Below are 27,706 nucleotides of genomic sequence, written 5' to 3'. Positions count from 1 at the left end.
GGCAGGGCTGTATTCTTGCCTTCATTCATCCCCCTCGAGCCCTTCGCATCATGCAGAGAGTCGTAGTGGTCACTGGCGCCAGCAGGTGAGGAAGGAAGCTGAGGTGGTGTCGTGGGGAGGAGGGTGAGCGCCTGGCTGGCTGGCTGGCTGTGAGTAAAAAGCAAGTGGGTCTAACGCGGGTCAGCCAGGTGTAACGTGTGAATGCGCGCTCTTGACACGAATCACAAGCACGTTTGAACTCTCCAGACATTGATTGGCGGCATGCTGCCAATGAAAGCCAGTAGGGTTTAAATGTGTTTGTGATTCGTATCAAGCGCCTGCACTCAAACGTTACCCTTGGCTGACTCGTGTCAGACATTTATGCATGTGTTTCACACTCTGAAATCAGTGGGGCTGGAAAGGACCCTGTCTCTCTCGATTGACTTACTATGTTTTATGTGCCATTACTATGTTCTCTTCTTCCGAGTCCTCCGATGTGGCAGGAAAGGGATGGATGAATGGTTGTGTGTATGAACTTCAGTGAAAAATGATGTTCTGCTGTGATAAGGGGACAGAATCATGTATGCGTTATTCGAAATGCAGCCTAATATGTTTATATTTTTTTAAAAAATTATTAAATAGTATTAGAATGTCATGACTTTTTTTCTTTAATAAGTTGCTTCATTGATTTTGCGCTGGCCATAAGGGTGGAAAGCAGCAGCAGATTTGTTCCTCACTACGCAGCGGGCTGGAATGCTGCTGATTTGAGAGGCAGGCAGTCTTTTTGCACCCAGTGCCCCCAGCTCCCCCTACCCACGTCTATCTGCACAGATGCCCCAGCAGATAGGAGCAGGGGAAAAGTCAAGGGCTGTACTTGTGGGACCCAGCTGAGCTCCAAGAGTGGCCGCCAGTGCCTCCAGGGCTCACCTTGGGTGCAGAACTGGTCCTTGGTGCTAAACTCAATTGTTCGGCAATCTACCATTTGACACATAATCCAAAAGGTTGCTTAACCCTGGCCTAAGTGTTTTTCCTTATATTTCCCATAAGTCAAATGGCAACAAATGTTTAACTTCTTTTAAAAATTCCTTTTAATAAAAGTGGAATGTTTATTAAGGGGCTTAGATGTATCTCTGAAGAGGGCTTTTCCTGTACCTAGAGGCCTTGGTCAGCTCTTTGTGTGGCAGTGGTAGAGAGAGAGACATTTGTGCTAAGGATTTGGGGGAAAGGATCAAACTATGTCTGGAAGTGGGAATTGGTGGATATTGCAGTTTAGCCTGGATCCAGCGCTTAGAAAAAGGATTGTTGTCTGAAACTTGGCCTCTAATCTCTATCTGTACATCACTGAAAATAAAACTACCCGTATCAAATTAGTGGTGCAGACACATATGGAATACCATGTGCAGGTCTGTTGTCTAATTTCAATAAAGATATCTTAGCACTGGAAAAGGTAACGGAGGAATGCCTTCTATATGAGTGAAAAAGCGGCTAAAAGGGTTTGGACTTTTTCTCTTTAGAAAAAATACTTCTAAAGAGGTGCATGAGAGAGGTCTACAAAACTGTGCATAGTGAGGATACATTTTTCTCACTCTCACAAAACTAAAACTTAGGGTCACCTGTTGAAATTAGGACAAGCAAAAGAAGGATATTCTTTGCAGCGCAAAATGTTATTATGGGACTCTTTGCTACATGATGTGATAATGACCACCAGTCCTTCAAAAGGCACTGAACTACATACATTTTTCTGTTGACAGCTATTAGGCACAATAGCTAAATGGAACCAACTGGTTCGGAATTTCAAATTAGATTGGATTGAGAGCTCATGAATAGCCCAAAGTTGCCTGGTTGTGGCCAGAGTGATTCTGGGTTTTCCTTATGATTCCAAACCTTGGCTCTTTTCCAGCAGTCCTTATAAAAAAATTTTTGGTGGATGGGGTGTTTGGGTTGGGTGCACTCGTTCGTTTTCAGTGATCTGCTTTTTTCCAAAACCAAGCGCTATTTTTTTTACTTCTTGAAAATGTTTTTGACTCCTTGAAAATCCTTTTTTCAGACATCTCGAAGTTTGAAATCAAACTCTGCAAAATCTAATTTTTGATTGGATTCTTTACATGTTTCCTTGAGTGTAAGTCTCTTGAGCCAAGTGTTACAGTTGCTTCTAAGCAGAGGTCCATGGAATTGGACTGTGTGCGTTCTTTCTTGTTTTATTTATTTGTACCACTCATTTCTCATCCGTGGGAATCCAAAGCAGCTTACATCATTCTCCGCTCCTCCATTTATCCTCACAACAACCCTGTGAGGGAGGTTAGGCTGAGACAGAGTGACTGGCCTGCTTCATCACCCAGCAAGCTTCCATCGCAGAGCAGGGATTTGGACCTGGGTCTCTCAGGTCCTAATCTGACACTAAAACATACACTATACTGGCTCCCATACGCTATACTGGCTCTCTTTCACCAATGCTTAATATCACCCCCCTCTCTTTCTCCAATTCCCCCCCCCCCAGCCTCCAGATATTGAAACATTGGCCCTTTACTTCCGTTAATCGCCTGCGTTTTCATCATCTCTCATTGCCTAATTCAATGCACAGAGTTTGGGAAATTTTCTCACTGGGGCTCCTGTCACTCAGAAGTTTTTCTTCCGGTGGGATTTCACATTCTTTTGATGATTTTTCTCTCCCTGAACTGTGTATTTTTAGCTGTTTTAGACCGTACCACTGCTTTGGAATATAACATTTTTAAAGCCTGTATCTGCCAAATCTTTGATGCACATTAAAGGTAATTTTTAAAAAAATGCTTAATTTCTGTAAAATAATTGATACTGGGACTCAGGTTTGTATGCGGAGGTGGGAGGGAGATGAGACTAACCTGTGACTTTTCAGTTTTTCTCCCTAAATCTCTGATGTGTGAGACTATTCTTTGTTGATAGAAATGCATTATACCTGCTCAGAGCCCCCCTTTGGTCTTCCTTTGGGTTGGATCTCACCTATCATTTCTGTGTGGGGGATAGGGGATTTTCACTGATTCTCCCTCTCCCGCAGTAAGACTTCCAATTCCCCCCACCCTTGTTACTGGGGGTCCCTCAGGAGTAGCATTTTTAGCTGCAGTGGGATTGGGGGGGGGTAGTTGGAGAAAGTTAACTCTTCTAATGAAAATCCTTGTTAGTGGAAACTTTGGGCAAGATACAAGTCTTCATATATTCTCGGGTTAAACTGTGGTACAAATGTAAGCCATGCTCTTCAGTTCCTGCCCTAATGTTCTCAAATCTATCTCTGTTCATGAGGGATAGAAAAAATTGGGGAGTCACAAAAGAATGTAAACAGATTCCCCAAAGAGCTTCTGTGTTCTTACACAGGAATGTCAGTTGTCAGGCTCAACTGAATGTAACCCTCCACAATCTTGTTGTGTACAGGTGGGATAGTATGGTTTGTGGTTTCTCCTCTGGGATTTTGTAGACTGCATCATCTTAGCCTTGATACATACCAGTGAATGGTATGAAGGGAAGGGATTTTCACTCAGCAAACCGGGAAGTTGTCTTTCCCCTCACTCTACTTGATGTTTCAAGGCAGATGCTGGGAGGAAGATTGCATTTTCCCCCTTGAAGTTCAGCATCTTTTTTTTCTCAGATAGCCCAGTGTCCCAGACAACGGTTTGTTGTGTTGAACCAGCCATGCCTATTGCTAGAAAGATCATATCTGGTTCTGGGACAGACTGCCATCTACAAAGGCGGCCAGGTGAAATTTAACACCAGCATGCAGAAACTTATCTATTGACTTTATGGTATACCAGTGTGCCCATGGTCCAGATTCTACCCCGTCTTTGGTAGACATGAATGCAATATTATCATGGCAGGAGATAAGGGAAAACTTTTCATAATTTAAAAAAAAAGTAATCTGGAGTACAAATTCCATGGAAGGGCAAGGGGTCTATAATGAGAAATGTCTGAATCTTGTAGCACCTTTAAAGACTAACAAATCTGCTGAGGCATCAGCTTCTTTGAGCCAGAGCACATTTATCAGGTGCATGAAGTTATTTGCCATTTGGACTACGGCAGACTAACCTGGCTACTCCCAAATTATTTTTTAAAATTTGAATTGGAAAATTTTCTGATTCCAAATTTTCCAGAAATCCTACATCACTGGATAGAACATCATCACAGTCCCTGGGTGATTCCGCACGAGTGGTTTTCCCTGCTTCAGCTTCTAAATGACCTCGATTTTTTCTTGTGTTTCCACACGTGGGAAGGCAATCCTAGCAGCAGATTTGAAGCCACTGCACGTTTTGTCCATTTTTTTTCCATCCTGCTTTCCCCCAACTTATTTGTCCATTTGCAGCAGATTAGGGATTTTAATCATGCGGAATTCTTTATCCGATGTTCTCCCCACCCTTGCCCTTTTCTCTCGCCCTTCGAATTTGATTGGCCAATCATGTTTTCTAAGACACACGCACTACCCTTTCCCTTTTCCTCTTTTTAAAAAAAAATGTAAAAAAAGCGTTGCAACGTTTCTACATGTCTATGCAGAAACATATCCTGTGTCACATGACAACAGCTGACCAATAACCGGTCCATTTTACAAGGCACCAAATTTGTTACTTGTTGCTTGCTGACAGCTGACAGCTTCTGAGGTAGAGGGAAAGTGTGATGGAGGGACTTCAGCGTTCAACTTGTGGTCTAGGCATTTCATGGAGGGAGAAAGAGACCGTCCTCAACACAACACCTATCACTAAACCACACTGCTCATGAAGAAAGTGGGAAAGATAGACGCAGGGTCATTGGTAACAATTTTCCCTCCAAATGTTAATAGCCAATACTCTTTCACAATATCGGTGGGAAGTGCTCTGGCCTATCCAATATGTTGATGCAACGTTTATGTGTAGCAACGTTTTTTTGTGAGAAATTTTTTTCTAATGTGTTGGTTTGATGCAACGTTTATGTGTAGCAACGTTTTTTTTGGGGGGGGGAAATAAAAAAAAATGAAGATGTACATCATTCGACACTTCCCCCGGAAAAAGCGATGACGAATCGATTTTTATCCTGTCAAAAATTCCACATGATGGACTTTGAGCCGATGAAATATGCGAAACAAAAGCCTAATGTGGAATCGGGGAGAAGTGGATTCGTAGGACTCCACCGCGGCATGACTGCTCAGAAAGTCCGATCAAAATTGATCATGCGGAATCCCCCCCTGTCTAGTCCTCAATTTATATAAGATTTTTATGTGTTCTGCCCAGTGATGTGGGATTTCCTGGAATGTTTTGAATCTGAAAATTTTCCAATTCAAATTAAAACAAATACTTTATTAAAATGATGTTAGCAAAACTTAATTTTACCAAAAGAAGGAGAACACACTATGTATATTCTTTGTCTATGTAGAAGCACAGGTTTGTTCATGCTTCATATCTCACATTTAGCTCATCTAACATGATTGATTTGCAGCACAACAGCCCTGATAACTAAGGATAAACAGACTATTTTTATATATGTGGGGGGAAATTTTCAATTGGGAGATAAAGCATCAGAAAATGTTCCATTTTATCCCACATCCCTGGTTCTGTCACTTCACAATCCATATCACCTTAGTGAAATTCATTTTCTTGAGAAGGAGCATCCAAAAGCCTTTTATGAAGTGTCCTGAGAGGCTGACAATGGCATTATCATTTATTTGAAGTGGTTTTTTAATCTGTTTGTGTTTTTTAATAAAGTGTTCCCTCTTTGCTAAGGGTGACCTGTACTTTAGGCAAGATACCATCTATGATACTTGTTGAAAAGTGGATAGCCCTCAGGTATATTGTATGCTATGCTAATGGTGTACACTACTGGCACCTGGGCCTGTTTGAAGGGTCTGGTGCCTTTTCCTGGTTGTGTTAAGGGTGTGGCTATAGTTAGGGAGTCTTAGGTTTCTTTCTCCAGTGATCTCATCCAGGATGGTGGACTTGTTAGGTCTGCCTCTTTATCTCCACCTGCACTTTCCTTGCATATTTGTAAATAAAGCAGGTACTACAGAGATACCATATGTTTTCCACACTTTCTTGTGCAAAGGAAACTAACCATATTATTGCTGCTCTGGAGCTTCTGGTCAATTGGGAAAATGAGGAGGTCATAAGAAAATGATAATCTTTCCATTCAGGTGTTAATGCATGAAACAGTGGGATGTCAGGTGTTTTTTTTTTTTTGAAAAGTAGGTATCCCCAGGGCAGGGTTCCTGTGGGGTTATATAAATGCCAATTTGCAACTGACTTACGACCTTTCAAGGTAAGATCTAAGCAGAGGTGGTTTGCCATTGCCTGCCTCTGCCTAGCAACCCTGGTCTTCACCCATCCAAATACTGCCCGGGACAGACCCTGCTTAGCATCCAAGCCCAGATGAGCCCAGGCTAGTCTGGGCTATTCAGGCAGCTACTGTGGGGTCATAGAGTATATTAATAGTGTCTTGTGTATCCCCAGGCAGAATCATCAGGAGTTTTATAATTCACTCTCCTGTATTCTTCAGGAGAGCCTGTAAAAATGAGGGCAAGCAAACTATCTCTGAGAGCAAGCTCTCTGCTGCCTTCTTACATTCTTACCACTTACATTCTTTTCTCTTCCCCTGTTGGAGCCAAATCACTGAGTCTTCTCAGTAATCCAGTTGGCAGTGCCATAGAGGTCCCTTCTTTCCCTTGTATTCAAGTCCTCCCATTGCTCCACATTAAGACCATTGCTTTCTGGCATCCAGGGTCTCTGGACATCTCTAAAAAAGGAAGTATTGAACCAGGATTGAATATGATTTTCTACAGTGATTACTACAGAATTCCAAAAGAGTTGGTGACTGCCATCCATCATGAAGAAAATCTGTGGTCTTTAACGCTCTGGATCTTCAGGACTCCACTTTTCATGTTGCCGTAGTATCAAAGCATGGTCAATGCCTGAAGTTCCTATCTGGAAGGATGGCGTAACAGTATAAACTGCTCCCATGATGTGACCTTGATTCTGGTGTGAGTTTGCTAATCACTTGTATCTGAGACGGCAGAGTGAAAGAAGGGTAGTTGCATACCTGAAACTGAGGCTCTCCAAGTGGGCGTTCTGTGTAGTTATAAACCCTTTTTTCCAACCTTGTAACAGCAGACATTCCAGAGACGAAGGGGCACATGAGCAGAATCATACAGATCTTGAAATACGATAATGTCCTACTCAGACCTAGAGATGTTAAAACTTCTGGATATTTTGAAGCCATGGCATTGGAGGGTGGATTAAAATATATGTAGTATTTACACTGCAATCCTAAACAGAGTTATATTCTTTTAAGTCCGTGGCTTAGAAGAGTGTGACTCCGCTTAAGACTTCATTGTGACTTTCTTATTAAACCTAAGCCTGTTCTACTGCCTTAATGACACAAATAGTGAAATCCTAAGCAGAGTTACTCCAGTCTAAGACCATTAACTTCAGTGGGCTACTTGGTAGATTTATGGATTTCAAAAGTGTAAAAGATCCAGAGGAGTTAGCCATGTTAGTCTGCAGTAGCAAAATAGCAAAGAGTCCAGTAGTACCTTTAAGACTAACAAACTTTATTGTAGCATAAGCTTTCGAGAGCCACAGTTCTCTTCATCAGCTCTCATCTGAAGAAGAGATCTGTGGCTCTCGAAAGCTTATGCTACAATAAAGTTTGTTAGTCTTAAAGGTGCTACTGGACTCTTTGCTATTTTGCAAAAGTGTAAAAGCCTTGTGCTACATGCTCATGTGTCTAAGTTTGTAGCCTCTGAAAAGGAAATAAAAATAGAAAACAGAAAAGGAAAAGATAAAAATAGAAAACAAGTTTTTAATAAACAAAATGAATTGTATTATGTGCACAGGAACCAGTTTCATACAGTCGCAGTAGGACTAGTAACCAAATTAAATTTTATGACATTAAGAACATTTAAGTCTTTAACCGTATGTTATCACCATACACATTACAGAAAATTAATTGTGAATTTGTATTTAAAAACAATATGAACTATATTTTCAAAGATATGTTTATGTCTACTGTATATCCTGGAATTATTGTCTAATGATGTAGAATGTCTTGCATCGAAATCTTCATCTCAAACAAGCAAATTCTTGCCTTAAAAAGCATTTTACTCTTTCAAACTCCCAGTCTTTCCACTAAATTAAAAAAAAAAATTCCTTGGAGGATGACAACCCCCCACCCCCATTATTACATGACCCCCCAGCCTTCACATTTCTGTTTGGACCACCTAGAATGACTGCCTGGGGGTGTTACTGTATGGCTTGCCAGGGAATCTTCTGTAGTTTATGAAGAGCGTCTTGGCTCTTCTAGCATGATATTTACTGCCCAAGGGCTTCATGGTGTTCAGGCTGTTCCTTTAAGCATTTAATCCATAATCTGACAGTGTGTCTTGCCACTCTTTCTGTTGGCCCCTTACAGAAGGAGTAAGCAGTGTGGGTGGGCTCCCTGTGACTTGATGTTGTTCCTGTTAGTGTCTGAGCCATAAGTTTGATAGCATGTTGTCGTTACTGTTTCTGTTGCAGCGGAATTGGATTTGCCCTCTGTGAGCGTCTTCTTCAGGAAGATGCCAGCCTCCATCTGTGTCTCGCCTGCAGGAATATGGAGAAGACCAACGCCACCCGTAAGAAATTGTTGTCCTACTTTCCCCACGCAGACATCAGCATCGTACAAGTAGATGTTGGCAATGTGGAATCGGTCCTAAATGCAGCCAAAGAGATCAAGAAGAGGTACACAGGAGGGTGGGGACAGCTTGGGTGGCTTTTTGTAAGGAACCATTCCCTTAACTTGTCTTGATCTGCCGTGTTCACAAACAGATCTCCAATAAAGTTTTCAAGGAACTGCAGAATTTCCTAAGGATAGCAATATTAGACTGATGTAGCAATATGATCTAAAAGCCTTTTAAGGGTGGAGCTGGATACTTACCAGCAGATAAAAATCTGGGAACACCAGCTGAGTTGCCAGGAGAAGAATACAAGCCCATGGATGAATACTGTTTTGTGTGTCCCCAGAATATGTGGGCAGCTGGACATCCTGTACCTGCAACTAAAGTCTCCTTCCATCCTTATCAGAATGGAACAAGAGACGTAGCCAGATGCTATTTTCAGCTAGCCAGCAAAGAAGTTCAGTCCCACACTGGAACAGTTATTTATATCCATTTATCAAAATGAAGGCAGTTTCATCCTATTGAATGATGTCAACTCCAGTTTTATTTCTTTTAAAGAAGGCATGAATCCTTGGTATTCTGTGGCTTTTGGCAGTTTTTTCTTCTTCTCCATTTTTAAGACTGATCTTTTCTCCCCCCTCCTCACCTCATATGTGTGTGTCTACTGTTTCAAAACCCTCAAATAGCATTACACCTGTCTGTAGCACTTTGAAGACTAACAATGTTTTGTGCCATAACATTCCATAGGCTAGAATCTATGTATTTAAAAATACATTATTGACATTTCCCACACAGAGAATTTGGAAAAGTTATAAAGTTAATTCTGAGGACTGAGGTTTACTTTTTAATCAAAATTCATGATGAAACCAGAGTTTTGGCATGTAAGATCCTTGACAGTGGTAGATCCCAATTCAACCTTCAGAAGCCTATGTGACAACTGTCATGGCAGAAGTCAGTGGCTGGCAAACATTTTGAAGTGGAAACCATTTATAATTTTATTTCACAAATTGGTTCCAAAAAAGAAGAGTAACTCCATACTAGTTTCTCACTCCCTAGTGTAAAATACAGCAATCTCATATAACACTAAACAAGTTTATATTTTTCATTTTAAGTATTTATAAGTATATTGCATTACTGATCAACAGGCCATTTCATATATTAAGTAGAAGAGCAGATTGACATGGCTACCCACCTGAAAATATATTAAGTACAGGCAAAACCAAATTTATACCTCCACCGTCCTGGCCTTGTGACCAACTTTGAGGTGCCGAACCATGGCACCATTTCTGTCAAGGACCATTGACAGAAATAAAGGCAGTGGAAGCAGATATTAATTTGCCTTAAAAGGAAACTCATCATTTGGCACAAAGATGCTGAAATAATTTGTGTGAATTATTATTAAGTTTTAATGTTTCCATAAACCCAAACCATTTTATTGTTAAAAAATAGAATAATTATCTTTTTAAAAAGGTGCAAATCTGTATTCCAATTATTACTGTATCTGAGTACACACTGTTCTCTATATTTTTCTGAGACCTCAGTTCTATAACATTTGATTTATATACCGCCCTTCAGGATGACTTAACACCCACTCAGAGCGGTTTAAAAAGTATGTTACTGTTAACCCCACAACAAAACACCCTGTGAGGTGGGGCTAAGTGAACTCCTAGAAGCTGTGACTGACCCAAGGTCACCCAGCTGGCTACAAGTGGAGGCGTGAGGAATCAAACCTGGTTCTCCAGATTAGAGTCCCGCACACTTAACCACTACACCAAACTGGCTCTCTTTCCTGTGCACTTACCTGAGAGTTAGCTCTATTGAGCTTTCTTCTGAGTTAACAGATTAGGCAGTAAAAACATTAAGCGCTTGCTTAAAGGAAACTTTTTGTTAAGTTTTAACCCAAACTTTGAATTTCCAATAAACAGCTAAAAATCTTACAAAGAAGCGGTACTGTTTGAAGATGTTTGCTTTGTTCTAAAGATTGTAATTTGTTAATCTGAGCTACAAACCTGGCTAAAGGCTCAGAAGTCTTTCCCTCAGTCTTCCTTTCATTCTAGAACCTTTTCTAGCTCTGATTAGTAAAGGTAAGATAAATAGAAGCCATCTTGTACAGAGCGACTTCTCCTTCTTCCTCCATCTTCAGGACTTTTGAATTTGAGGTAGTCACCCAGAAAACAGTTGTTTGAAGCCTGCCTATGCTTCCTTGTCATCCACTGGAAAGGATGCTTCACAAAGCAAAGAGGGGGAATTACCATGGCGGATCTTTGGGCCTTCATTGTGGCATAATAGAGATGCTTTTTTGGTACCACGCTACTGCGGTAACAAACACTTTGCCACCTCTGAAGAGTGAGATGTAATTGGAGAACTGTAACTGGGGGTGGGGGAGACTAGGAACTTGTATATGCAGAATTAGACCAGTTGTTTCCTGAACAGTCCTGTATTTGTGTGACCAGTTTTGCATAGCGGGTGTACAAGATTTTCCTTCTCTTCCGGCAGTAAGTAACAGTAATTAATTCTGTTGTGTAGGTTTCAGCATATTGATTATCTCTACTTGAACGCTGGAATTATGGTAAATCCACGTGTCAGCTTCTCGGCTTTTGTGCGTGGCCTCTTCTCCAGGTAAAGCACGTCGAACTGACCAGTTGATCTTGATTCCCTGCCTGGCTTTGTGAATGGAGGGAAGGGATGGATGGATATTTCAGTGTGTAGGAGATTTAGGTGGCCGAATGAAACTGTAGACCTTCATCTTCATCATTGTCCATGCTACAAACCTAAGCCCATGTAACTTACATGGATCTCTTTCATCTGTGACAGACTGCCATAACGTTTACTCTTTGTATCATGAAGAAAACATTTTTTTTAACCCAAGGCTGCCATCTTGTTTATCCACTTCTTTGCTTGTGAGTGATCTGACTAGAATTCTGAGAATGTCAAAGTTTGTTTTAGGTGCGAAGTACATTTCTGGCCTTTACTGTTACAGAGCTACATTTCATGATACGAAGATAAAAGTATTAAGAGGATCAGAAACGAGTTCGGTTGAACACAGCCCCAAATCACTGATCCCTGCCCCCATTAACTTCATCTGTTAGGGTGGGTCCCCTCCTTCCTCTCCCCACGTAAGATCAAACCCCGTGTTTGAGCAAGCATATTGTAGAATGAATGAAATATTGCAGAATATTTAAGCACCCGTGTTTATTTTTTAAGTTCGCAATGCAAACACTTCTGCCCATGAAGAGCAACTTCTTTGGCTCCATCCCGTGGGAGCCAAAAATGGCTTCCAGAGAAGCAGGATTTCAGGGGATGTTTTGGGCTGTCATGGGATTGGGAGCCAAGGATGTTGTGCTCTGCAGATGCAAGTCCTTGCACCCATGGTAATGCTGCCCTCCATCCAACCCATTACATGCTGAGATAATAAGCCTATTGGAATGGCTCTAGACTCAGTTTTCTGTTAGTACAATATCTTGGAACCTTTCTATCTCCCATTGCAGCCCACCGATCTCCATGAAGTGCTGCCCTGGGGAACAGCATGAAGGAGCAAGTCTGTAATGGGAAGGGAGAGTTAGTGCAAATTGCCAGTTTTATCTGGATCTAACCCATTAGTTCAACAGGATGACTGACTTATAAATATGGCCTGAAGAAAGAATATAACTGTGATTGGAAGTATTTAAAAAGCAAGCAAGTCATATTTTGAACGGGGCAAAAGTTGGAGAACTCTTCCAAAGGCTCTGTTGCTGTTCACTCTTGATGTAAGAGCAGAACCCGGGTCCATGGGTTGATTTGGAAGAAACTACCCAGGCCCCTTGATAAACCTAAAAAGGTCCTTGGAATTAGGAGCTCTGTCGGGGGACAAAGAGAAAGTGCTAGCCTGGGTTGGGCTGCCAGGGGATCATCCTTAGAACAAAAGGGTGGGGCAGGGAAAGGGAGGATGCATATTTTTCTGTAACCTTTGGGGGCCTTTTGGTTTTCCTCTTGGGAGACTCTGAATGTATCACTTTTACATTGGAATCCAGTACAGATACCTTACCGGACAAAATGTACCTTTCCTTCCAGTTTTTGCACAGTCTATCTGCACACTCTAATTCTGAGCCTCAATAGAAAAAAGTTAGGGAAAATGGTGTTGTGTTGGATGTTGCCAGTAAGTTTAGCCGGGTGCACAATAGAAACTGGAAGTTTTCTAAATTTTGCCATTTTTTTTCCAATGCTGCTGCAACTGGAGGTGTAGGAAAACTCCTAGGCAAATGCCAAACTTCATTTGCTGAGCATGTTGCACTCCTGTTACAATATCAGTATTTGGAACAATTCTGGCATCATATTTCCCCCCTCTCCTTTTCGCTGTCTCCTTTTTCGGTATCGCGTTCTTTGTGAACTTGCTGCTTGCTTTCAAGGTCTTGCGTTCTCTGGCCCTTCCCTAATCTTCCTCCTCTTCTCTGGCTTTTGTGCCCCTTCCAACTCTCTCCGTTTCATTGGCACCCCCCTGCTTGCTGCGCCTAAGTGGCTTCTTCTGTTCCCAGTTGGTCTGTTTATACCTCTTACTGTGCCCATGAGATTTAGCTCCCTACGGGCAGACGTATTCCTCTGTCTGTAACAACAGGTAAGGTCTAGCTTTTTATTTTGGCCGTACCTTTTTGTTCTCTCCCCCCCACTCCTGTTCACTTGTTTGTGTCACATGTCGTGCCCTTTCTCGATTATCCAAGCTTAAAACTTGTTAATATTTCCTTCCTTTTGTGAAACCCATTATGTACTTCTTCTGCTTCTTTTTCCAGTTCATCTTTCTTAAAACCAGTAAGTTGTACACAAAACTCCAGAGATGAGGATGTTATGGTAGGAAGAGGAGGAAAGGATCCTTTACTTACTGGGAAATGACTTTAGGCCTAGGGTTCTATATGGGGTCCTTAGGCCAAACATCCTGGTAACCAGCTGCCATCACTGAAAATATCTCTACTGAACAGCTGATAAGAGGCCATTCCAGTTAGTACTCGAACTATTTATTTGTTTACATTATTTATAGTCCCCTTTTCTCACTGAGACTCGCCCAGGAGGAGCATACTTACAGCAACAGACAGTACATACTTGTATAGTCCACAGTCCCTGTCCCTTTACTCTTTGAACCATTTCCTTACAGCATAGTCCTATTACCAGTGTGAAAAAAACATCTCCAGAATAATGCAGTTTTCCATAGTCTGTGGAAGGCCAAGAGAGAATGAGCTTTCGTAAGCCCTCTGGGCAGGCCATTCTGTAATGTGGGGTCCACAACAGAGAATGTACATATATGGGCCATTGTTGATTTTGCCCATTTGCAGGGTGGCACCTGCAGAAGGCCCTGTTCAGATTAGCAGAGCTGCTGTGGTGGAATATATATAGAGAGAGGCAGTTTCAGAGATAATGAGGGATCAGAACCATGAAGGCATTTGCATGAGATAGCCAAAACCTTAAACTGAGCCCAGTAACTGATGGTTAGCAAGTGAAGTGATGGCAGAATAGGAGTAATAAGCATGCTGCACCTAGCTCCTGGTAATAAAAAAAAAACTGTGACGTTCTGCACCAACTGAAGTCTCCAAGTTGACTTCAAGGGGAGACCTATGTAAAGTGCATTACAGTAGTCTAATCTCAATGTTACTGTGGCAGGTGACCACATCCACTATTTCAAGGAAGGGGACTATCATCCAAGCTAGACTGAGTTGGAAGAAAGCATTTTTTGCAGCTGTAATAACTTGCTTTTCTAGCAGCAGTGCTGGATCCAGTATAGCCCCATGGCGCTTAACTGAGTCAGCCAGGGTCAACTGAACCTCATTGAAAGTGGCGAGCACAATGTCCTTCAAGATCTTCACCTTCTCAGCCAGCATCACTTCCTCCCCTGTGACCTTTGCAGGGTTGTTAGAGCACTGCATAACCAGATAGGATTAGTTGTGAGAGGCACATTGTGTTATTTTTTCCCCCAACCATGTCTCTGTTATGCAAGCCAGGTCAATTTCCTCTTCCTGTAACCTCCTAGCAAGGCATGCAATGTTGTGCTTCACTGATCACTTATTGCATAGTATCAGCAAAGTGGTGAGGGAAACTGGGGACTCTGCATTGTCTACTCTTAGGATTCTACGGAGATTAAATAGGCAACAAGCATTCTTGCTGATACTTGCCATCTTTAATAAAGCCTAGTCACAAATTTACCAGCTCCTGGAACTGTGTATTCACCATACATCCTGCTCCAGGTAACAATTGTCCCCACAACCACAAAGATATCCCACAAACACCTCAGATTGTACATGCTAGTGATCATAGAGAACCATACAAAAGTCCAGGGCTTTGATGTTAGCATTGTCCAACAGGTAGTGTTTCTATGCCAGGTGTTCCTGGTCTTCAGATTTGGAAGTGGTGGAGCTTTCCCTCTCCTGTAGTGGGGAGGCCTTCTTCCACACATTGCGTGCAATGGCTGGGCCCTGGATATGCACTCCAGGCTAAAAGTCACAGGGCAAGAGCCCTTGTGCTCTCACTAAGAGGTGCACCCCTCCAGTGCAAAGCCTCTCTTTAGATGCCCAACTCGTGCAAATAGTTATGAAGACCAAGGAAAGAGAATCCCAGTAGGTGGGGTGGGGGGGCTTGCACCCAGCTATAAGCTAACCCCAGATCAAAGACCATTCCTCCATGAAACTGCCCACAGTGAGGTCTCCTTTGGTGCAAGGCCTCTTTTTTTAAATGCCCAATCCATGCGAATACCTGTGAAGGACAAGGAAAGAGAACCTTAGTGGGAGGGAGGCACCTTTTATGCAGCTGATAGCTAGCCCTGGATCAAAGACCATTCCTCCATGAAGCCACCTACAATGAGGTCTCAGTACCTGAGTAATAGGGAGAACCCTGGAAAATACCTTACGGCAACTATTTAGCACTTATGAGATCTCGCACATAGGGAAGAGATTCAGAGTGGTGTCCCAGAGAAATAGATTATACAAAATGAAGCAAAAAATGCCTTTATAAAAAGGTTTATTATAGAAAAAAGGGGGGGATTGAAGTTGGATTCAAAATGGGTAGCAAAGGGGAGAAAACTTAAAACAGATAAGAGTACAGTATCACACAGCACACAGTCTCTCAAATAAAAGCTATAAAGTTGGTCCGTGGTAACTAAGTACACTTTGTCTAGGTTTGCAACAGGCTCTTCAGAACATGTACAGAGTTCCTTGTAATACCAGGCCTCCTCTGTAAGATTCACCAATGGTTCTAGCCAGTCCCAGGTAAAGCCAGAGGCTACTGTGACCAGTCACAAAATTCCCAAAATGGTATTTACCAATCAGGAAATTCCCAGAATGTTAATCCTACCCTATTAATGGCTTGGCACTTCCATGACAAATAGAAGATCTGGCCCAAACCTATCGTCCTTTGTCCAAAAGGGACTAAGTCTGGGACAGGTGGCCCAATGTGGACTGAGTTTTTCCTTACTTAACCCCAGGGGTCCAAGATTTCAGATGCTGTGGGAGGCACTCTTAAGCCATACTGAATTTAGGGTTTCTGTCACAGGGGGCAGCTTATGATTTTAGAGCTGTAGAGTTATAATCTGCATTCTGTCTTTTAGTCCTGCTGTACATTGGGTTGGTGGTCCTATGGGGACAGGCCTAAAATGGCTTTAAGATTTAGCCTAGCCACTGGTTATTTTTATTTACACTTGTATCCTACTCATGATCTAAGGGATTCAAAGAATTACACACTGGGTTCCTAGACGGTCTCCTGTCCAAATATTGACCAGGACTGCTTAGCATATCATCAAGTGGATCAAAAGTTTCATTTTGCCCAGTATGTGCTACTTCATATATGTGGCATGGGAACAACAATGGGCGTTGGTTTTTATGTAGCAATATTTACGTGCACAATGTGGTTTACAATCTTCATCTTTTTTCTCCTGCTGATAAGCCTGCGAGGTAAGGTTTCCCTGATCCTATTTTACCACTGAAGAACTGATGACCAGGCATACTGCTTGCCCAAGGAGGCTGTAGTCCCTAGATATCTCCGTTAGCAACATGGATGCATACATTCCTGTATCCTCCCATCCAAGTTTGTATCAAGGCTGCCTTCTTATCAGCCACTTGTGTATAATTGCCACCAGCTTTGTGTCTGCTGTACAGGCAGTTCCACTGTTTCCTCCTCTTCCTAACTCTTTACATCGAAATACCACCCTTCCACACGCACACACACACACACACCAAGAATCAGGTGCCTAATTGTTCAGGAAACCTTGATCTAGAATATAGTTTCAGGTCAGTAGCAGTGGTGGTCTGTAGCAGAAGAGCAAGATTCGGGTCCAGTAGCACCTTAAAGACCAACTAAATTTCTAGGGTGTGAGCTTTCAAGAGTCAAAGCTCTCTTAGGCTCTTAAATACTGTTGAACTGAAGGCTGTTGAACTGAAAGCAGTTTACTTCTTTACAACCACAATGTGACTTTATGGTCATACGAAGCTTCCAAAATGAAACACAGATACTACCTCCATCTTCTGTGTGGCTGTGATTCAGAGCTTAAAAAACGCACATGCAGCCAGGGAGTTTTTGATTCTCTCTCTTTAGCAACATGAATGGGCGCAGAATAGAGACTCACTGGATCAAAGCAAGGACCTAATTCAGTGTTCTGATTCCCACAATGGCCAACCACATGCCTCCCAGGAATCTTGCAAGCAAGATATGAAGGCAAATGTCTTACAGTCTAATCAAAAAACGAAAAAGGTTTGCATCTCCAGCATATAGAAACATCCAAGAAATTCCAGGCACTTCCTTGTTTGTTTGTTTGCACTGTGTATAGTCTGCCTTTCTCACTGAGACTCAAGGTGGCTTACACAGCGTTAGTACGATCAGTTTCAAGGACATTTCAATGAATAATGTAATAGGGTCTATTTCCAAAGATTTAAAACCAGCTGAAATCTGTACAGAGTTGACGAAATGCTGAAACAGAGCATAAGCAGTTCTAGAACTGATACATTAAACAACATCGAAAAGAGTCCAGTAGCACCTTTAAGACTAACCAACTTTACTGTAGCATAAGCTTTTGAGAACCACAGTTCTCTTCGTCAGATGCGCATCTGTCCGCCCACACTTAGAGTAAGAAATAGAGTAACGATTATATTGTAAAATTAAGTCTCTTTCTTAAGAATAGCAGCCGTCCCTCTTCTGCAGAATGAGTGGCAACTTTATGTTCTGTTTCCAGGAGAGCCGTCCGGATGCTGACCACAGCAGAGGGCCTGATGAGCCAAGAGGACCGTGTCACTCCAGATGGCCTGCAGGAAGTCTTTGAAACCAACATTTTTGGGCATTTCATAATGGTAGGGAAGCTTTTGGCCCAGCAACTGGGTATTGTGTCTTAAGTATAAAGGGAGCTAGCAACAGGTTACAGGTACTTGGGCAGGTAGTACATTCTGTCCTACTTGCTGGCTTTATAGATGGCTTTGAAAATTGATTCTCCAATGTGGATCCTTCTTTAGTTCTAGGCTAGCTGCCATTTGGTGTGCAATGGGAAGAAAATTAAACTTAAAAAATAGAGGAAAACGTAGCTCTGAGTTTCCAGTTCCCAAGTGAAAATTACCACTTGCAGAACATGAGCAGTCCCAGGATCTGTCCTACCCCACCCCATCTTCCTTCCCCTGTTTCCAGTGGTGCATGCACGCACACACACACACACAGCATATGGCTGAGCAGTCCAGTTATAGTGCAAAAACATAGCGTGGAGCTTGACTGGCATCTTGCCTCCAAAACAATGGATTAATTGCTGGTCTGGAAGTAGGACAAGAAGTTAGGAAAGGTATGATATGACTGTCTGGGCTGAACTATAGGTAAAAATATTACTTGATGATCTACCAGAGAGGGAGGCTATCAGATGCATCCAATGGCCTTGATTAGGTAAGTGGAAGAGAGAAAGTGTTGATGGGATTAGGCAAGGAGGTGTCTCGGGAAGCCTGGTTATCTTTGCTGCTCTCCGGGCCACGGAGGCCATTAAGTCAGCCATTCCCCGTGTGACTCATGTCTTGGTAGTTTTCCAGTCTCCAGACCACCTGGCATCCATGCTGCCTTGCTGGCAAGGGTTTTATGATATTCCATATCCATAAACTGCCCTTCTAGTATGAGGAGGGGTCTGACTGTTAACAACAGGGGTGGTGTCAAGTGCTCGGCAGGCTGCAGTACATGCTGGTGTGGGTCACGTGTTATACATGAGGTTGCAGACTTCCTGGAGGAAAACGGTGCTGGCCTTTTAACAGAGGGGATGTTATTTGCTGGATGATTTTACTTATCTCCATGCAGTGGAAAAACTTTCCCTGCCCAATTCCACCCAGTGGGCATCTCTTCAAGGGACAGGGCATTTTTTCCTCTAAGTTGTCTTCTAAAAACTTGATTTCTTGTCTTTGCAGATCCGGCAGCTGGAATCTTTGCTTTGCTGTCTTGAAAAGCCCAGCCAGCTGATTTGGACTTCCTCTATCAATGCCCGCAGGTCTAACTTCAGCCTTGACGACTACCAGCACAGCCAAGGCAAAGAAGCCTACAGCTCCTCGAAATATGCCACTGACCTTGCGAGTGTGGCTCTGAACAGCCATTTCAACAAGCAGGTGAGGACTGATCATTCTTTTCGTGCAATGGCCTATTCTCCATCTTGTGCCTAACCTGCCTTGCGGGCCAGGCCTGACTGTACTGTCTTGGAGATGTTTTTCTCTGTTTCACTTTGGTCTTACATTTGGGAGATATTGCACCTGATAACAGGGTTTTTAGGGAGGATAGAAGCACTCTTTGTATTGGACACTTGCCATATCACTGCTCATCAGTTGGCCTTGGATATATTATTCCCCCTTTAAGGCCAGTTAGGAATAAGGGGCAAACACACCGATCAAACCAAGTATCCTAAAACCTATATAAGACCCATCGGACCACCCCAACTTGAATCTTGGCCTAGTCTGCTGCTGCATCACAGAGCGGTGCATTTCGGCAGAGGGAGTCTCGTCTGCTGTTATCCTTCAGGGATTCCAAGCAGCTGAAGGGATGTAAGCATGTATTATTCTTTTGCAATGACTCTTCTGTATATATGATTTCTTTTTTGGAAATTTCTCTAAATTACTTAAATAAATCTATTTCCTTTCCCAAAGTGTGTTCATTGTTCTCTGTATCATAAAGAATTGCTACCCCTTGGCAACACAGTAGAGTTTTTTTTACAAATTGCTGCTCTCTGTGTTCTGCAGTTGAAGAAATTAGGCAATCTAAATTGTTTTGCATGATAAATTTCATCATTTGTTCAGGGCACAGAGTGGTGCACGAGTGCCTTTGTTCTCGGCGCAGGATTTGAGTTATGTTAGTGAAGGGCTTGCTGTTGTTTTGGCTTTGTTCTATCTTTCAACACCCTTTTCTCCTGCTGCCTGTGTAGTGCTTTGAAAACATGCAGGGTGCATCACAATCTCCATTCCCTAAACACATGACACATGAGTGCAATGTGCATAGGATGACACATCGGAGCAACAGATGGTACAAGGGCAACATAGCAGGAGGACAGAAGCATGTGTTCTGGCCCCACCCCCCACCCCCCATTTGCAATTGAGTAATCTGGCCTAGTTTCCTTTTATGAGCATTCTCCCAAATATGGGTGCAGCATCTGCATGCGTACAAGCTGGAACCCTATATGTGATGGCAAACATTTGTTCCCGGTTGCATATGTAGGTGCTGTTCCACGTGTTGTGAACATACACTGATATGTACAACAGTTATTCCTGTTTCAAAGACACAGGGGTACTGAGGTAGAAACACATCAAGTTGTCCAAAGCCTACCAACAGATGTGAGGATGGGGACTCCCGTATTTGGGTGGTTGGGCTGAGAGCGTGAGTCTCTTATCTTGAACCCAGAGCTCCTGGACCTTCTATCTATTGCATCACATTTGTCTTCTTTTTTGTAATGCACTTAGCTTCTCTTAAGGGATCCAGCATTTCGAAGGCCACCTCCCCTTCTCCCAGAGAGTGCAATCGTTGGATACCTTGCTTAAATCTGTTGGATTCTTGCTTTTGTTTCTCCTCTTCCCCAACAGGGCATGTATTCCAGTGTTGTGTGTCCAGGTGTTGTGATGACCAACATGACATATGAAATCCTCCCTTCTTTCTTATGGAAGTTACTTTTACCCATCATGTGGCTGGTGAGTGGGACCACCTTCTGAACCTGCAGTAACCCCTTAGAGAAAGGGAGGGAGTCTGTGGCCTAGCAATAGAGCATCTTCCTTGCTTGCAGAAGGTCCCTGGTTCAGTTCCCAATATCACCAGTTAAAAGGGTTTAATAGAAGGTGATGTGGAATATTTCTACGTGAGATGCTGTGGAGCTGCTGCGGACCTTGATAGATGAAAGGTCATAAAGCAGACTTGGTCATAAAGCAGGTTCATGTGTTCAAAGTTTGGGGGATGGGGGAGAGATTCTGATTCAAATGTGTGGGAGAAAAGGATAAATTTGTAGATCAAGGGGTTTGATTTATTGCTAGCAAGTATAAATCTAGAGTTTGACTGCCATCTCATTGAATAGTAAGGTCCCAGAGTGGTTATTTTCTGAAGCTCTGGTTGCTGTAAATATTTGTGCGGGACGTGGGGTGGATAGTCTTCCTGCACTTTTCAAAATGTGACTCTAGTGCCAGTGCCATAGGAGGGAGAGTAGAAAAATTAAACTCTGCATTTCTCCTTGCTGCCAGGTCCGTCTTTTCACCCATACTTATACACTGTCACCCTTCAACGGAGCAGAAGCACAGGTAATGCATTTTTAAACCTGTAGCATTTGGGCTGTGGCCCTTCTGCCGGGCAGTTCCGGGCAAATTTCTCAGCTTTCGTTGGCTACCTGTTGCCTCCCAGCTGAGTAAGTAGGGAAAAAGTTTGTTCCATCAACTATTCTTCTCCTAGCCATTGCCATTTAGCTTAGCTCCTTTTCATGAGTGGCCATGTCACTTGTAATCCACAGAAACAGACATGAAATGGTCTGTTTCTTTGAAACAGGCAAGAATGACAAACACCTCTGTGAATGGATGGATTGCAGCCATATCTTTGCATACTGAAACCTGGGCTCCTTATGCAGCAGAAATTGTTTATTTCGTTTGGACCTCACATTTCTCCCCAGTAGGGACCCAAGCTGGTTTACATAATTCTCCTGCCCTCCGTTTCATCCTCACAACAACCCTGTGAAGTAGATTAGGTTGAGAGTGTGTGCCTGGCCCAAGGTCACCCAGCAAGCTTCCATGGCAAAGTGAGGTTCAAACCTGGTTCTCCCTGATCCTAGTCTAATACTCCAGCCATGACACCACACTGGCTCTCATCAGGTGGTTGACTGCTGCAGACTGCAGCACTTCAAATCACAGAGAAAGGATTACTGTTTTCAGCGTTCCCCTATGTTAATTGATTCCTTTAAGTGGAAGTCTAGCACAGCATGCATAGAGCTCGGCTAGAACCTCTTTCTCTTCAAGTTTTTCTGTGGGGGAGCACGGGGTTTTTTCCATCTTCGGTTTGAAACAGTACAGCCCACCCTACTGCCTCAAAATGTTACCAGTTGACACATGTGTAGCCCATGCTTAAGAGACAAGGAGCACGGATAATTGTTTTAGGACTCAAGTAGGTAGCCGTGTTGGTCTGTAGTAGAAGAGCAAGATTCTAGTTCAGTAGCGCCTTAAAGACCAGCTAGATTTCCAGGGTAGGAGCTTTTGTGAGTCGGACCTCCCTTCTCTATCGAGAGTTGCAAAAGGCTGAAGATGTATTGTCAATGAAAGCAGAACCTGTTTTGACATGCTTGTGCCAGTCATACTGGGAAAGAGGAGAGCGAGCTGGCAGATTATTGGCCTGTCATTTAAGGCAGTGAAAGAGCAAGCATTATATTGCTTTGGTTAAAGATGAGGAGAATGTAATGCATATTAGCTTGCCTGAAATAAATTTAGAGTTCCAAAAGTTTTATTTTAAATTGTATAGTAAGGGCAAAGAACCATCAGGAGAAGACCTGGAAACATTTTTCTCTCACCATGATCTTCCATATTTAGATACAGCTCAGCTACAATGACTTGCTGAGCCTTTGCACATGGGTGAAATGAAGGCTATGATCATGAATATGAGCACAGGTAAATCTCCCTACTGAATGGTATAAACCCTTTTCAGATTTTTAAAAAATTCTAAAATTATATCAATTGTAAAATAGATTTTTGAATCTGGTGTATTGCCAGCATCATTGCAGGATGCTTATATTACTGTCATTCCAAAGCCAGGCAAAATCCACACTCGTGAAAATTTTCAATCTATTTCTTTGATGAATGTGGATACTAAGCTACTGCCTGCCATTCTTGCTAAGAGACTTCAAAAAGTTGTTAGAACTTTGGTACATGTAGAATTTTTATAAAGTAGGCAAGGATCTGATAATCTTAGATTGGTCACTGATCTATTTTTATTTTATTTATATTCCACTCTTCCTGCAGAGCAGGCTCCGAGCAGGTTACATCACAATATAAAACTGATAGCATAAGAAAACCAAGTTCAATTTATAAAATCCAGTGGCACTCACATCCTTTTCTCACTAAAACCCATGGGGCAGGTGGCGAACTGACAGATGTTATACAGACTTGGGGGCAGTGTCATTCACCCCCTCGACAGGAGGCTGGTTGATTTAATTGCATTAAATAGAAAGAGATCTGATCAAGTTGCTATTCTATCACTTGATGCTCAAAAAGCATTTGACATAATATATTGGAAATTTATTTATGCTACATTGACTAAATTTGGCGTCCCTTGTGAATTTTAATAACATTCGATTTGTATGCCGCCCTTCAGGACAACTTAATGCCCACTCTGAGTGGTTTACAAAGTATGTCATTATTATCCCCACAACAAAACATCTGACGAAGAGAACGTGATTCTCGAAAGCTTATGCTACAATAAAATTGGTTAGTCTTAAAGGTGCTACTGGACTCTTTTTGATCCTGTGAGGTGAGTGGGGCTGAGAGAGCCCTGAGAGAGCTGTGACTGACCCAAGGTCACTCAGCTGTCTTCAAGTGGAGGAGTGGGGAATCAAACTCGGTTCAGCAGATTAGAGTCCGGCGCTCTTAATCACTACACCAAACTTTTGAAATGGATTGAAATTTTGTATTTATTCCCTAGAATGAATTTTGTATTCTTTCCCTAGATCTAGAGTACAGACCAATGGTATTTTTTCTGCACCATTCCCTCTTGAAAGAGGTACTTAGGCAAAGTTATCCTCTTTCTCCTCTCATTTTTTATTTATGTTTGGAACCTCTGGTTTGTGCTATTAGATAAAGTAATAATATACATAACTCTGTACGTAACTCTTCAGAATTTTAAGTTATTTTATATACAGATGATCTTTTATCTTTTATTATTTATTTCAAAACCTCATCCTTCCATTTCTGAATTAATGAGTTTGATTAATAATTTTGGTGATCTGTCTAGTTATTCAGTTAATTGGACAAAATCAGAACTGTGACTTATTCAGCAAAAAATTATGTTTACAGTGACTTGGACACCACAGTGTGTTTTTACTAAAACTTTAAGCACAGCGTCTAACTGTTGATGTCATTCAGCCCTTTCGGGAGGAAGTTGTTAGTCACATTAATTTTTTGTTAGAAAACTCATTTATTTTTGAGAATGTTAATGTACTGTTCAGTTACTTGCCTGTCTCTTGGAATCTAACTGATGCTCAATGGAAATGGACCCTCTGTGCCCTTACAGGTGCTAAAATACTTCAGCATTAGACAGACAAAAGCCCACTTCCTGTAAATCACTGGACTGAAGACCTTATAAACTAATCAAATTTGAACATATCACATATAGAAGGCAATTGTGTATGGACTGACTTTTAGATATCTGGAAATCTTTATTTATGGATAGATTTGCTATAATGCGTGAAAAATCTTGGGGGAGCCATTGTTCCAAATTTGTAAAGATTGATATAATTTTGGCCCTGGCATCCGTCTCCTATTAGAAACTGAGCACTGCTCCCACTTTCCTTGATACCTTGTTGAAGTAGCAGTCCAAATTACGGTGGTATTCCTATACTGTTGCTAAATGTTTTGTCAGTGTTCCTTTTCTGAATACGTCATGCTCCTCACCTCTCGCTCTTGTGTTTTTTAGTGATTTTTTGGGGTACCTGTTTGGTACCTTTGGGGAGAGGGTCTTTGGCACTGGCAAAGTTTGTCCTGAATTAAGAGTGCTTGCGGCTGCTCATTGTTTGCCCTTCCCATCTAGGTTTGGCTATTCAAGCATAAGCCAGAGATGCTGGACCCACTGGCCAAGTATCACAGCTGTACCTCATTCTTTGGGAAGAACTTTGTTGACGTCCGCAAGGTGAGTTTATCTATTTCTGTGAATTATGCAATAACTATTGTTTCATTCATGACATCCACATGTACTGTGAACTACTGAATGGGAGGCAGGCCTTTTATGGGGTGAGGTAAATCTAACTCAGCAGAGCAGAAGAGACCCAAAGAGTACGTTTTTTCTGGGAGGACTTCTGAGCTAGCCTGATTGAAATGAATTGCCTGGAGCCTCAGGAATTGGGAGGGCTAAAATCAATTTGCTGTTTCCGTATTTTTTTTTAACCTTAGTACACACACATACATGTATGCACTCATACATTTTTACAAACACATCTTTATTGCCCCTTGTTTAGTGCTTTGTAGCAGAGAGATTGCGGTGCAACCATGGAAACCAGGATACAAACTCAAGACACTGATAGAATTCTGTACTTAAAACAAACAAACTGTTGATAGAATATCATATCATTGCATTTATTACTTGCATTAATACTTCTAGTAGATTTTTTTTAACAGTAAGCTTCCAGCCAGATAGCTGGACCTATAAACAGGAAAATAAGATTAGGTGTGCATACTAGCTGGATGAAGAATCCTATATGTGAGCACTGGAATTGCATGTGTTGTTTCTCATGTATTCCAGATTACCAGCACTCTGTCTGTGCAGTTCCTTTTGGAAGTTTGCTGACAGCCCTGATCAGTTGGCTTATGAGCAGGGGGCTCAGCTGAACCCCGCTTTCCCAAACGGCCAATCAACATTAGCACAGGTCATTGGCTCTACCCTATGTGCATGCATAGCAGGATTGAGACCAAGAAGTAGGACATGCAGTTATTAGATTCCCGTAAATGATACTAGGGTACAATTGGTATGGTGCCCTGCGCAGGTTGGGTGATCCTCCTTTAGAGATGAAAGGCATCACTTGTCTTGTTAACCTTTCACTGATGTGTTCTATGTGTTATTCAGATGGATATCGATGAAGACTTGGCGGAGGAGTTTTACAAGAATCTGCTGGAACTAGAGAAGGAAGTTTTGGCAAGATGTGGCCGCCCAGGGCTTAAGCAATAACTAATCGATGCCTCTTGTTGCCTAGCTTCTTGGCAGTGGGACTTTTATTTTCTTGTTTGCAAAGCAAACCTCACTGAAGAGATGATGTCAGATTTTTCTAGGGCTGATGAGAGGAACCAAAAAGCCTTAAGTATGTGTTGCTTCGTACTGCCCCCCAACCCACCCCCAAGTCTGGAACTTCCTGTCTTTCTAATAAACTGTTAGCCACACAGAACCATTAGAAAAAATTGCATCTGGCTTGCACTCCATCCTGCTCTATGGCTGGCAGTTTGCTGCAGCTCAGGAAATACCCATCTCAGGAAGAAGGTAGGAAGGCTATCAAGCATCTCAGAGTGGGTCCAGACCTTTTGGTTTGCATACCTGCTTCAGGAGGCTGCTGATGTCTGTACTGCTCCCTCGTTCAGAAACTCTGACTACCCCTTCTCCCCTTTCCTGTGTCTGCACACAACAGTCACAACCCTCGGATAGTGTCCGGAAAAGAGGCTTCTCCGTATATCACTCAGAGTTCTCTACAATAAAATTCCTCCGAAAGGTGCACATTTTCTTCATCCTAGAAGCACAGTTCCTTAAAGTTATGGTTCTCTAACTGAAAGCATCTGTAGCAGGTGGTATAGCAAACCACTTGATCCAGCTGGAGGGCATGTGGTCGTGGAAGTGGCCTTCTGTGCTTATATTCTTAGGTTGACAAGGAACATCATGCGCTGCCATGTTTCCCTTGATCCTGCATCCGGGGCTGTTGTGTGCATATCATGCTAGTTGTGCTGGGTGCGTGTGTGTGTGTGTGTGAGCAGATGCATGGATTGGCCCACATTTCTCCTTGCTATGTAGCTGATTGGTGCAGTCCTTGCTTTTCTGAAAGAGGTTATGGTTGCACAGAAAAGGATCCGGGGCCAGTGTCTTGATATATTGTTTAAACATTTTACTGATAGTAATTATACAGGTCATTTGAAGTTGCAGAATGGGCTGTCTGTGTTCTGTAGGTAGGTTCTCTGAGCCAGCAGCACAGTAGCTAGCTTTCAGATTCAGCATCCTGTATCTTAATACCAATTTAACTTCCTGATTTAGCTTTGTGAAATCTTAGACATCTTTATTCCTTTTTAACTGTCCTCAGTCTGCCAACATTTGGAGAGGTTTGAAACCCAAACTGTAGACAATGATTAAACTGGACACCTTTAATGAGGGAATGCTCTATTTGAACTGCATTGTGATCTGAAAACCTGGGTTTTGCAGATTTTTTACTACCACACAGCCCGCAGCCCTAGTCCTTGCAATATTTTCCTTCCCTATCATTGCAACACCCTTAATTTGCTCCAATTTTTGTCCTCTCCTATCCTGTGTTTCATATAAGCTTTGATCTCCTCAGAGCAGGACAAATGTCTCGAACAATAAGTAAAATAGAGGGCAGATGTACTCTTAACAAGCAGGCAGGAAAACTAATCACCCACTGGGGAAGAGTCTAAAGGGAATAGAAGGTTGGCTGTACAAGGAAGGGCTAGTGAAGGTTGGGGGAAGGAAAAAGAGAGGCAGAACTTGTTCTTTGTGACTTCTGCTCAGTTCTGCAGTGCTTTTGGCAGGTACAGGCCTCTTAAATGTTCTAATGCTAGAAATCAGTCACAAGTAGAACAGCAGTTCCCAGCATGGCGTCCATGACACCGGCCAATGTGTTTCTTTTCACATGTTTGGTGCTTGAGTCTAAAGGGTCTTGAGTGGAAAAAAGAGAGCTTCAAGTTGTTCCCCTTTCTTTGGGGACTG

The 27,706-nt window shown here is 42.4% G+C and overlaps 1 protein-coding gene across 2 annotated transcripts; it reads left to right on the top strand.

Annotated features, from left to right (window-relative positions):
• HSD17B7 (hydroxysteroid 17-beta dehydrogenase 7) lies at positions 1–26,367 on the top strand. 2 transcript variants are annotated; one of them, XM_054981917.1, is made up of 10 exons: positions 29–85; positions 6,682–6,940; positions 8,475–8,678; positions 11,141–11,233; positions 17,793–17,907; positions 18,988–19,182; positions 20,641–20,745; positions 21,286–21,342; positions 24,824–24,922; positions 25,853–26,367. In XM_054981917.1, the coding sequence occupies exons 3-10, from the start codon at positions 8,551–8,553 to the stop codon at positions 25,952–25,954; spliced, it is 894 nt and encodes a 297-aa protein (XP_054837892.1). In that variant the 5' UTR covers positions 29–85; positions 6,682–6,940; positions 8,475–8,550; the 3' UTR covers positions 25,955–26,367. The 2 variants fall into 2 exon arrangements, with proteins under 2 accessions (XP_054837891.1, XP_054837892.1); XM_054981916.1 differs by lacking the exon at positions 6,682–6,940 and having other exon boundaries at positions 1–85.
• Positions 26,368–27,706: the final 1,339 nt, after the last annotated feature.

This window comes from Eublepharis macularius, chromosome 5 (genome assembly GCF_028583425.1).
Source record: "Eublepharis macularius isolate TG4126 chromosome 5, MPM_Emac_v1.0, whole genome shotgun sequence".
Taxonomy (NCBI): Eukaryota; Metazoa; Chordata; class Lepidosauria; order Squamata; family Eublepharidae; genus Eublepharis; species Eublepharis macularius.
The sequence above is the reverse complement of the archived record's forward strand: the minus strand, read 5'-3'. Positions and strand labels throughout refer to the sequence as shown.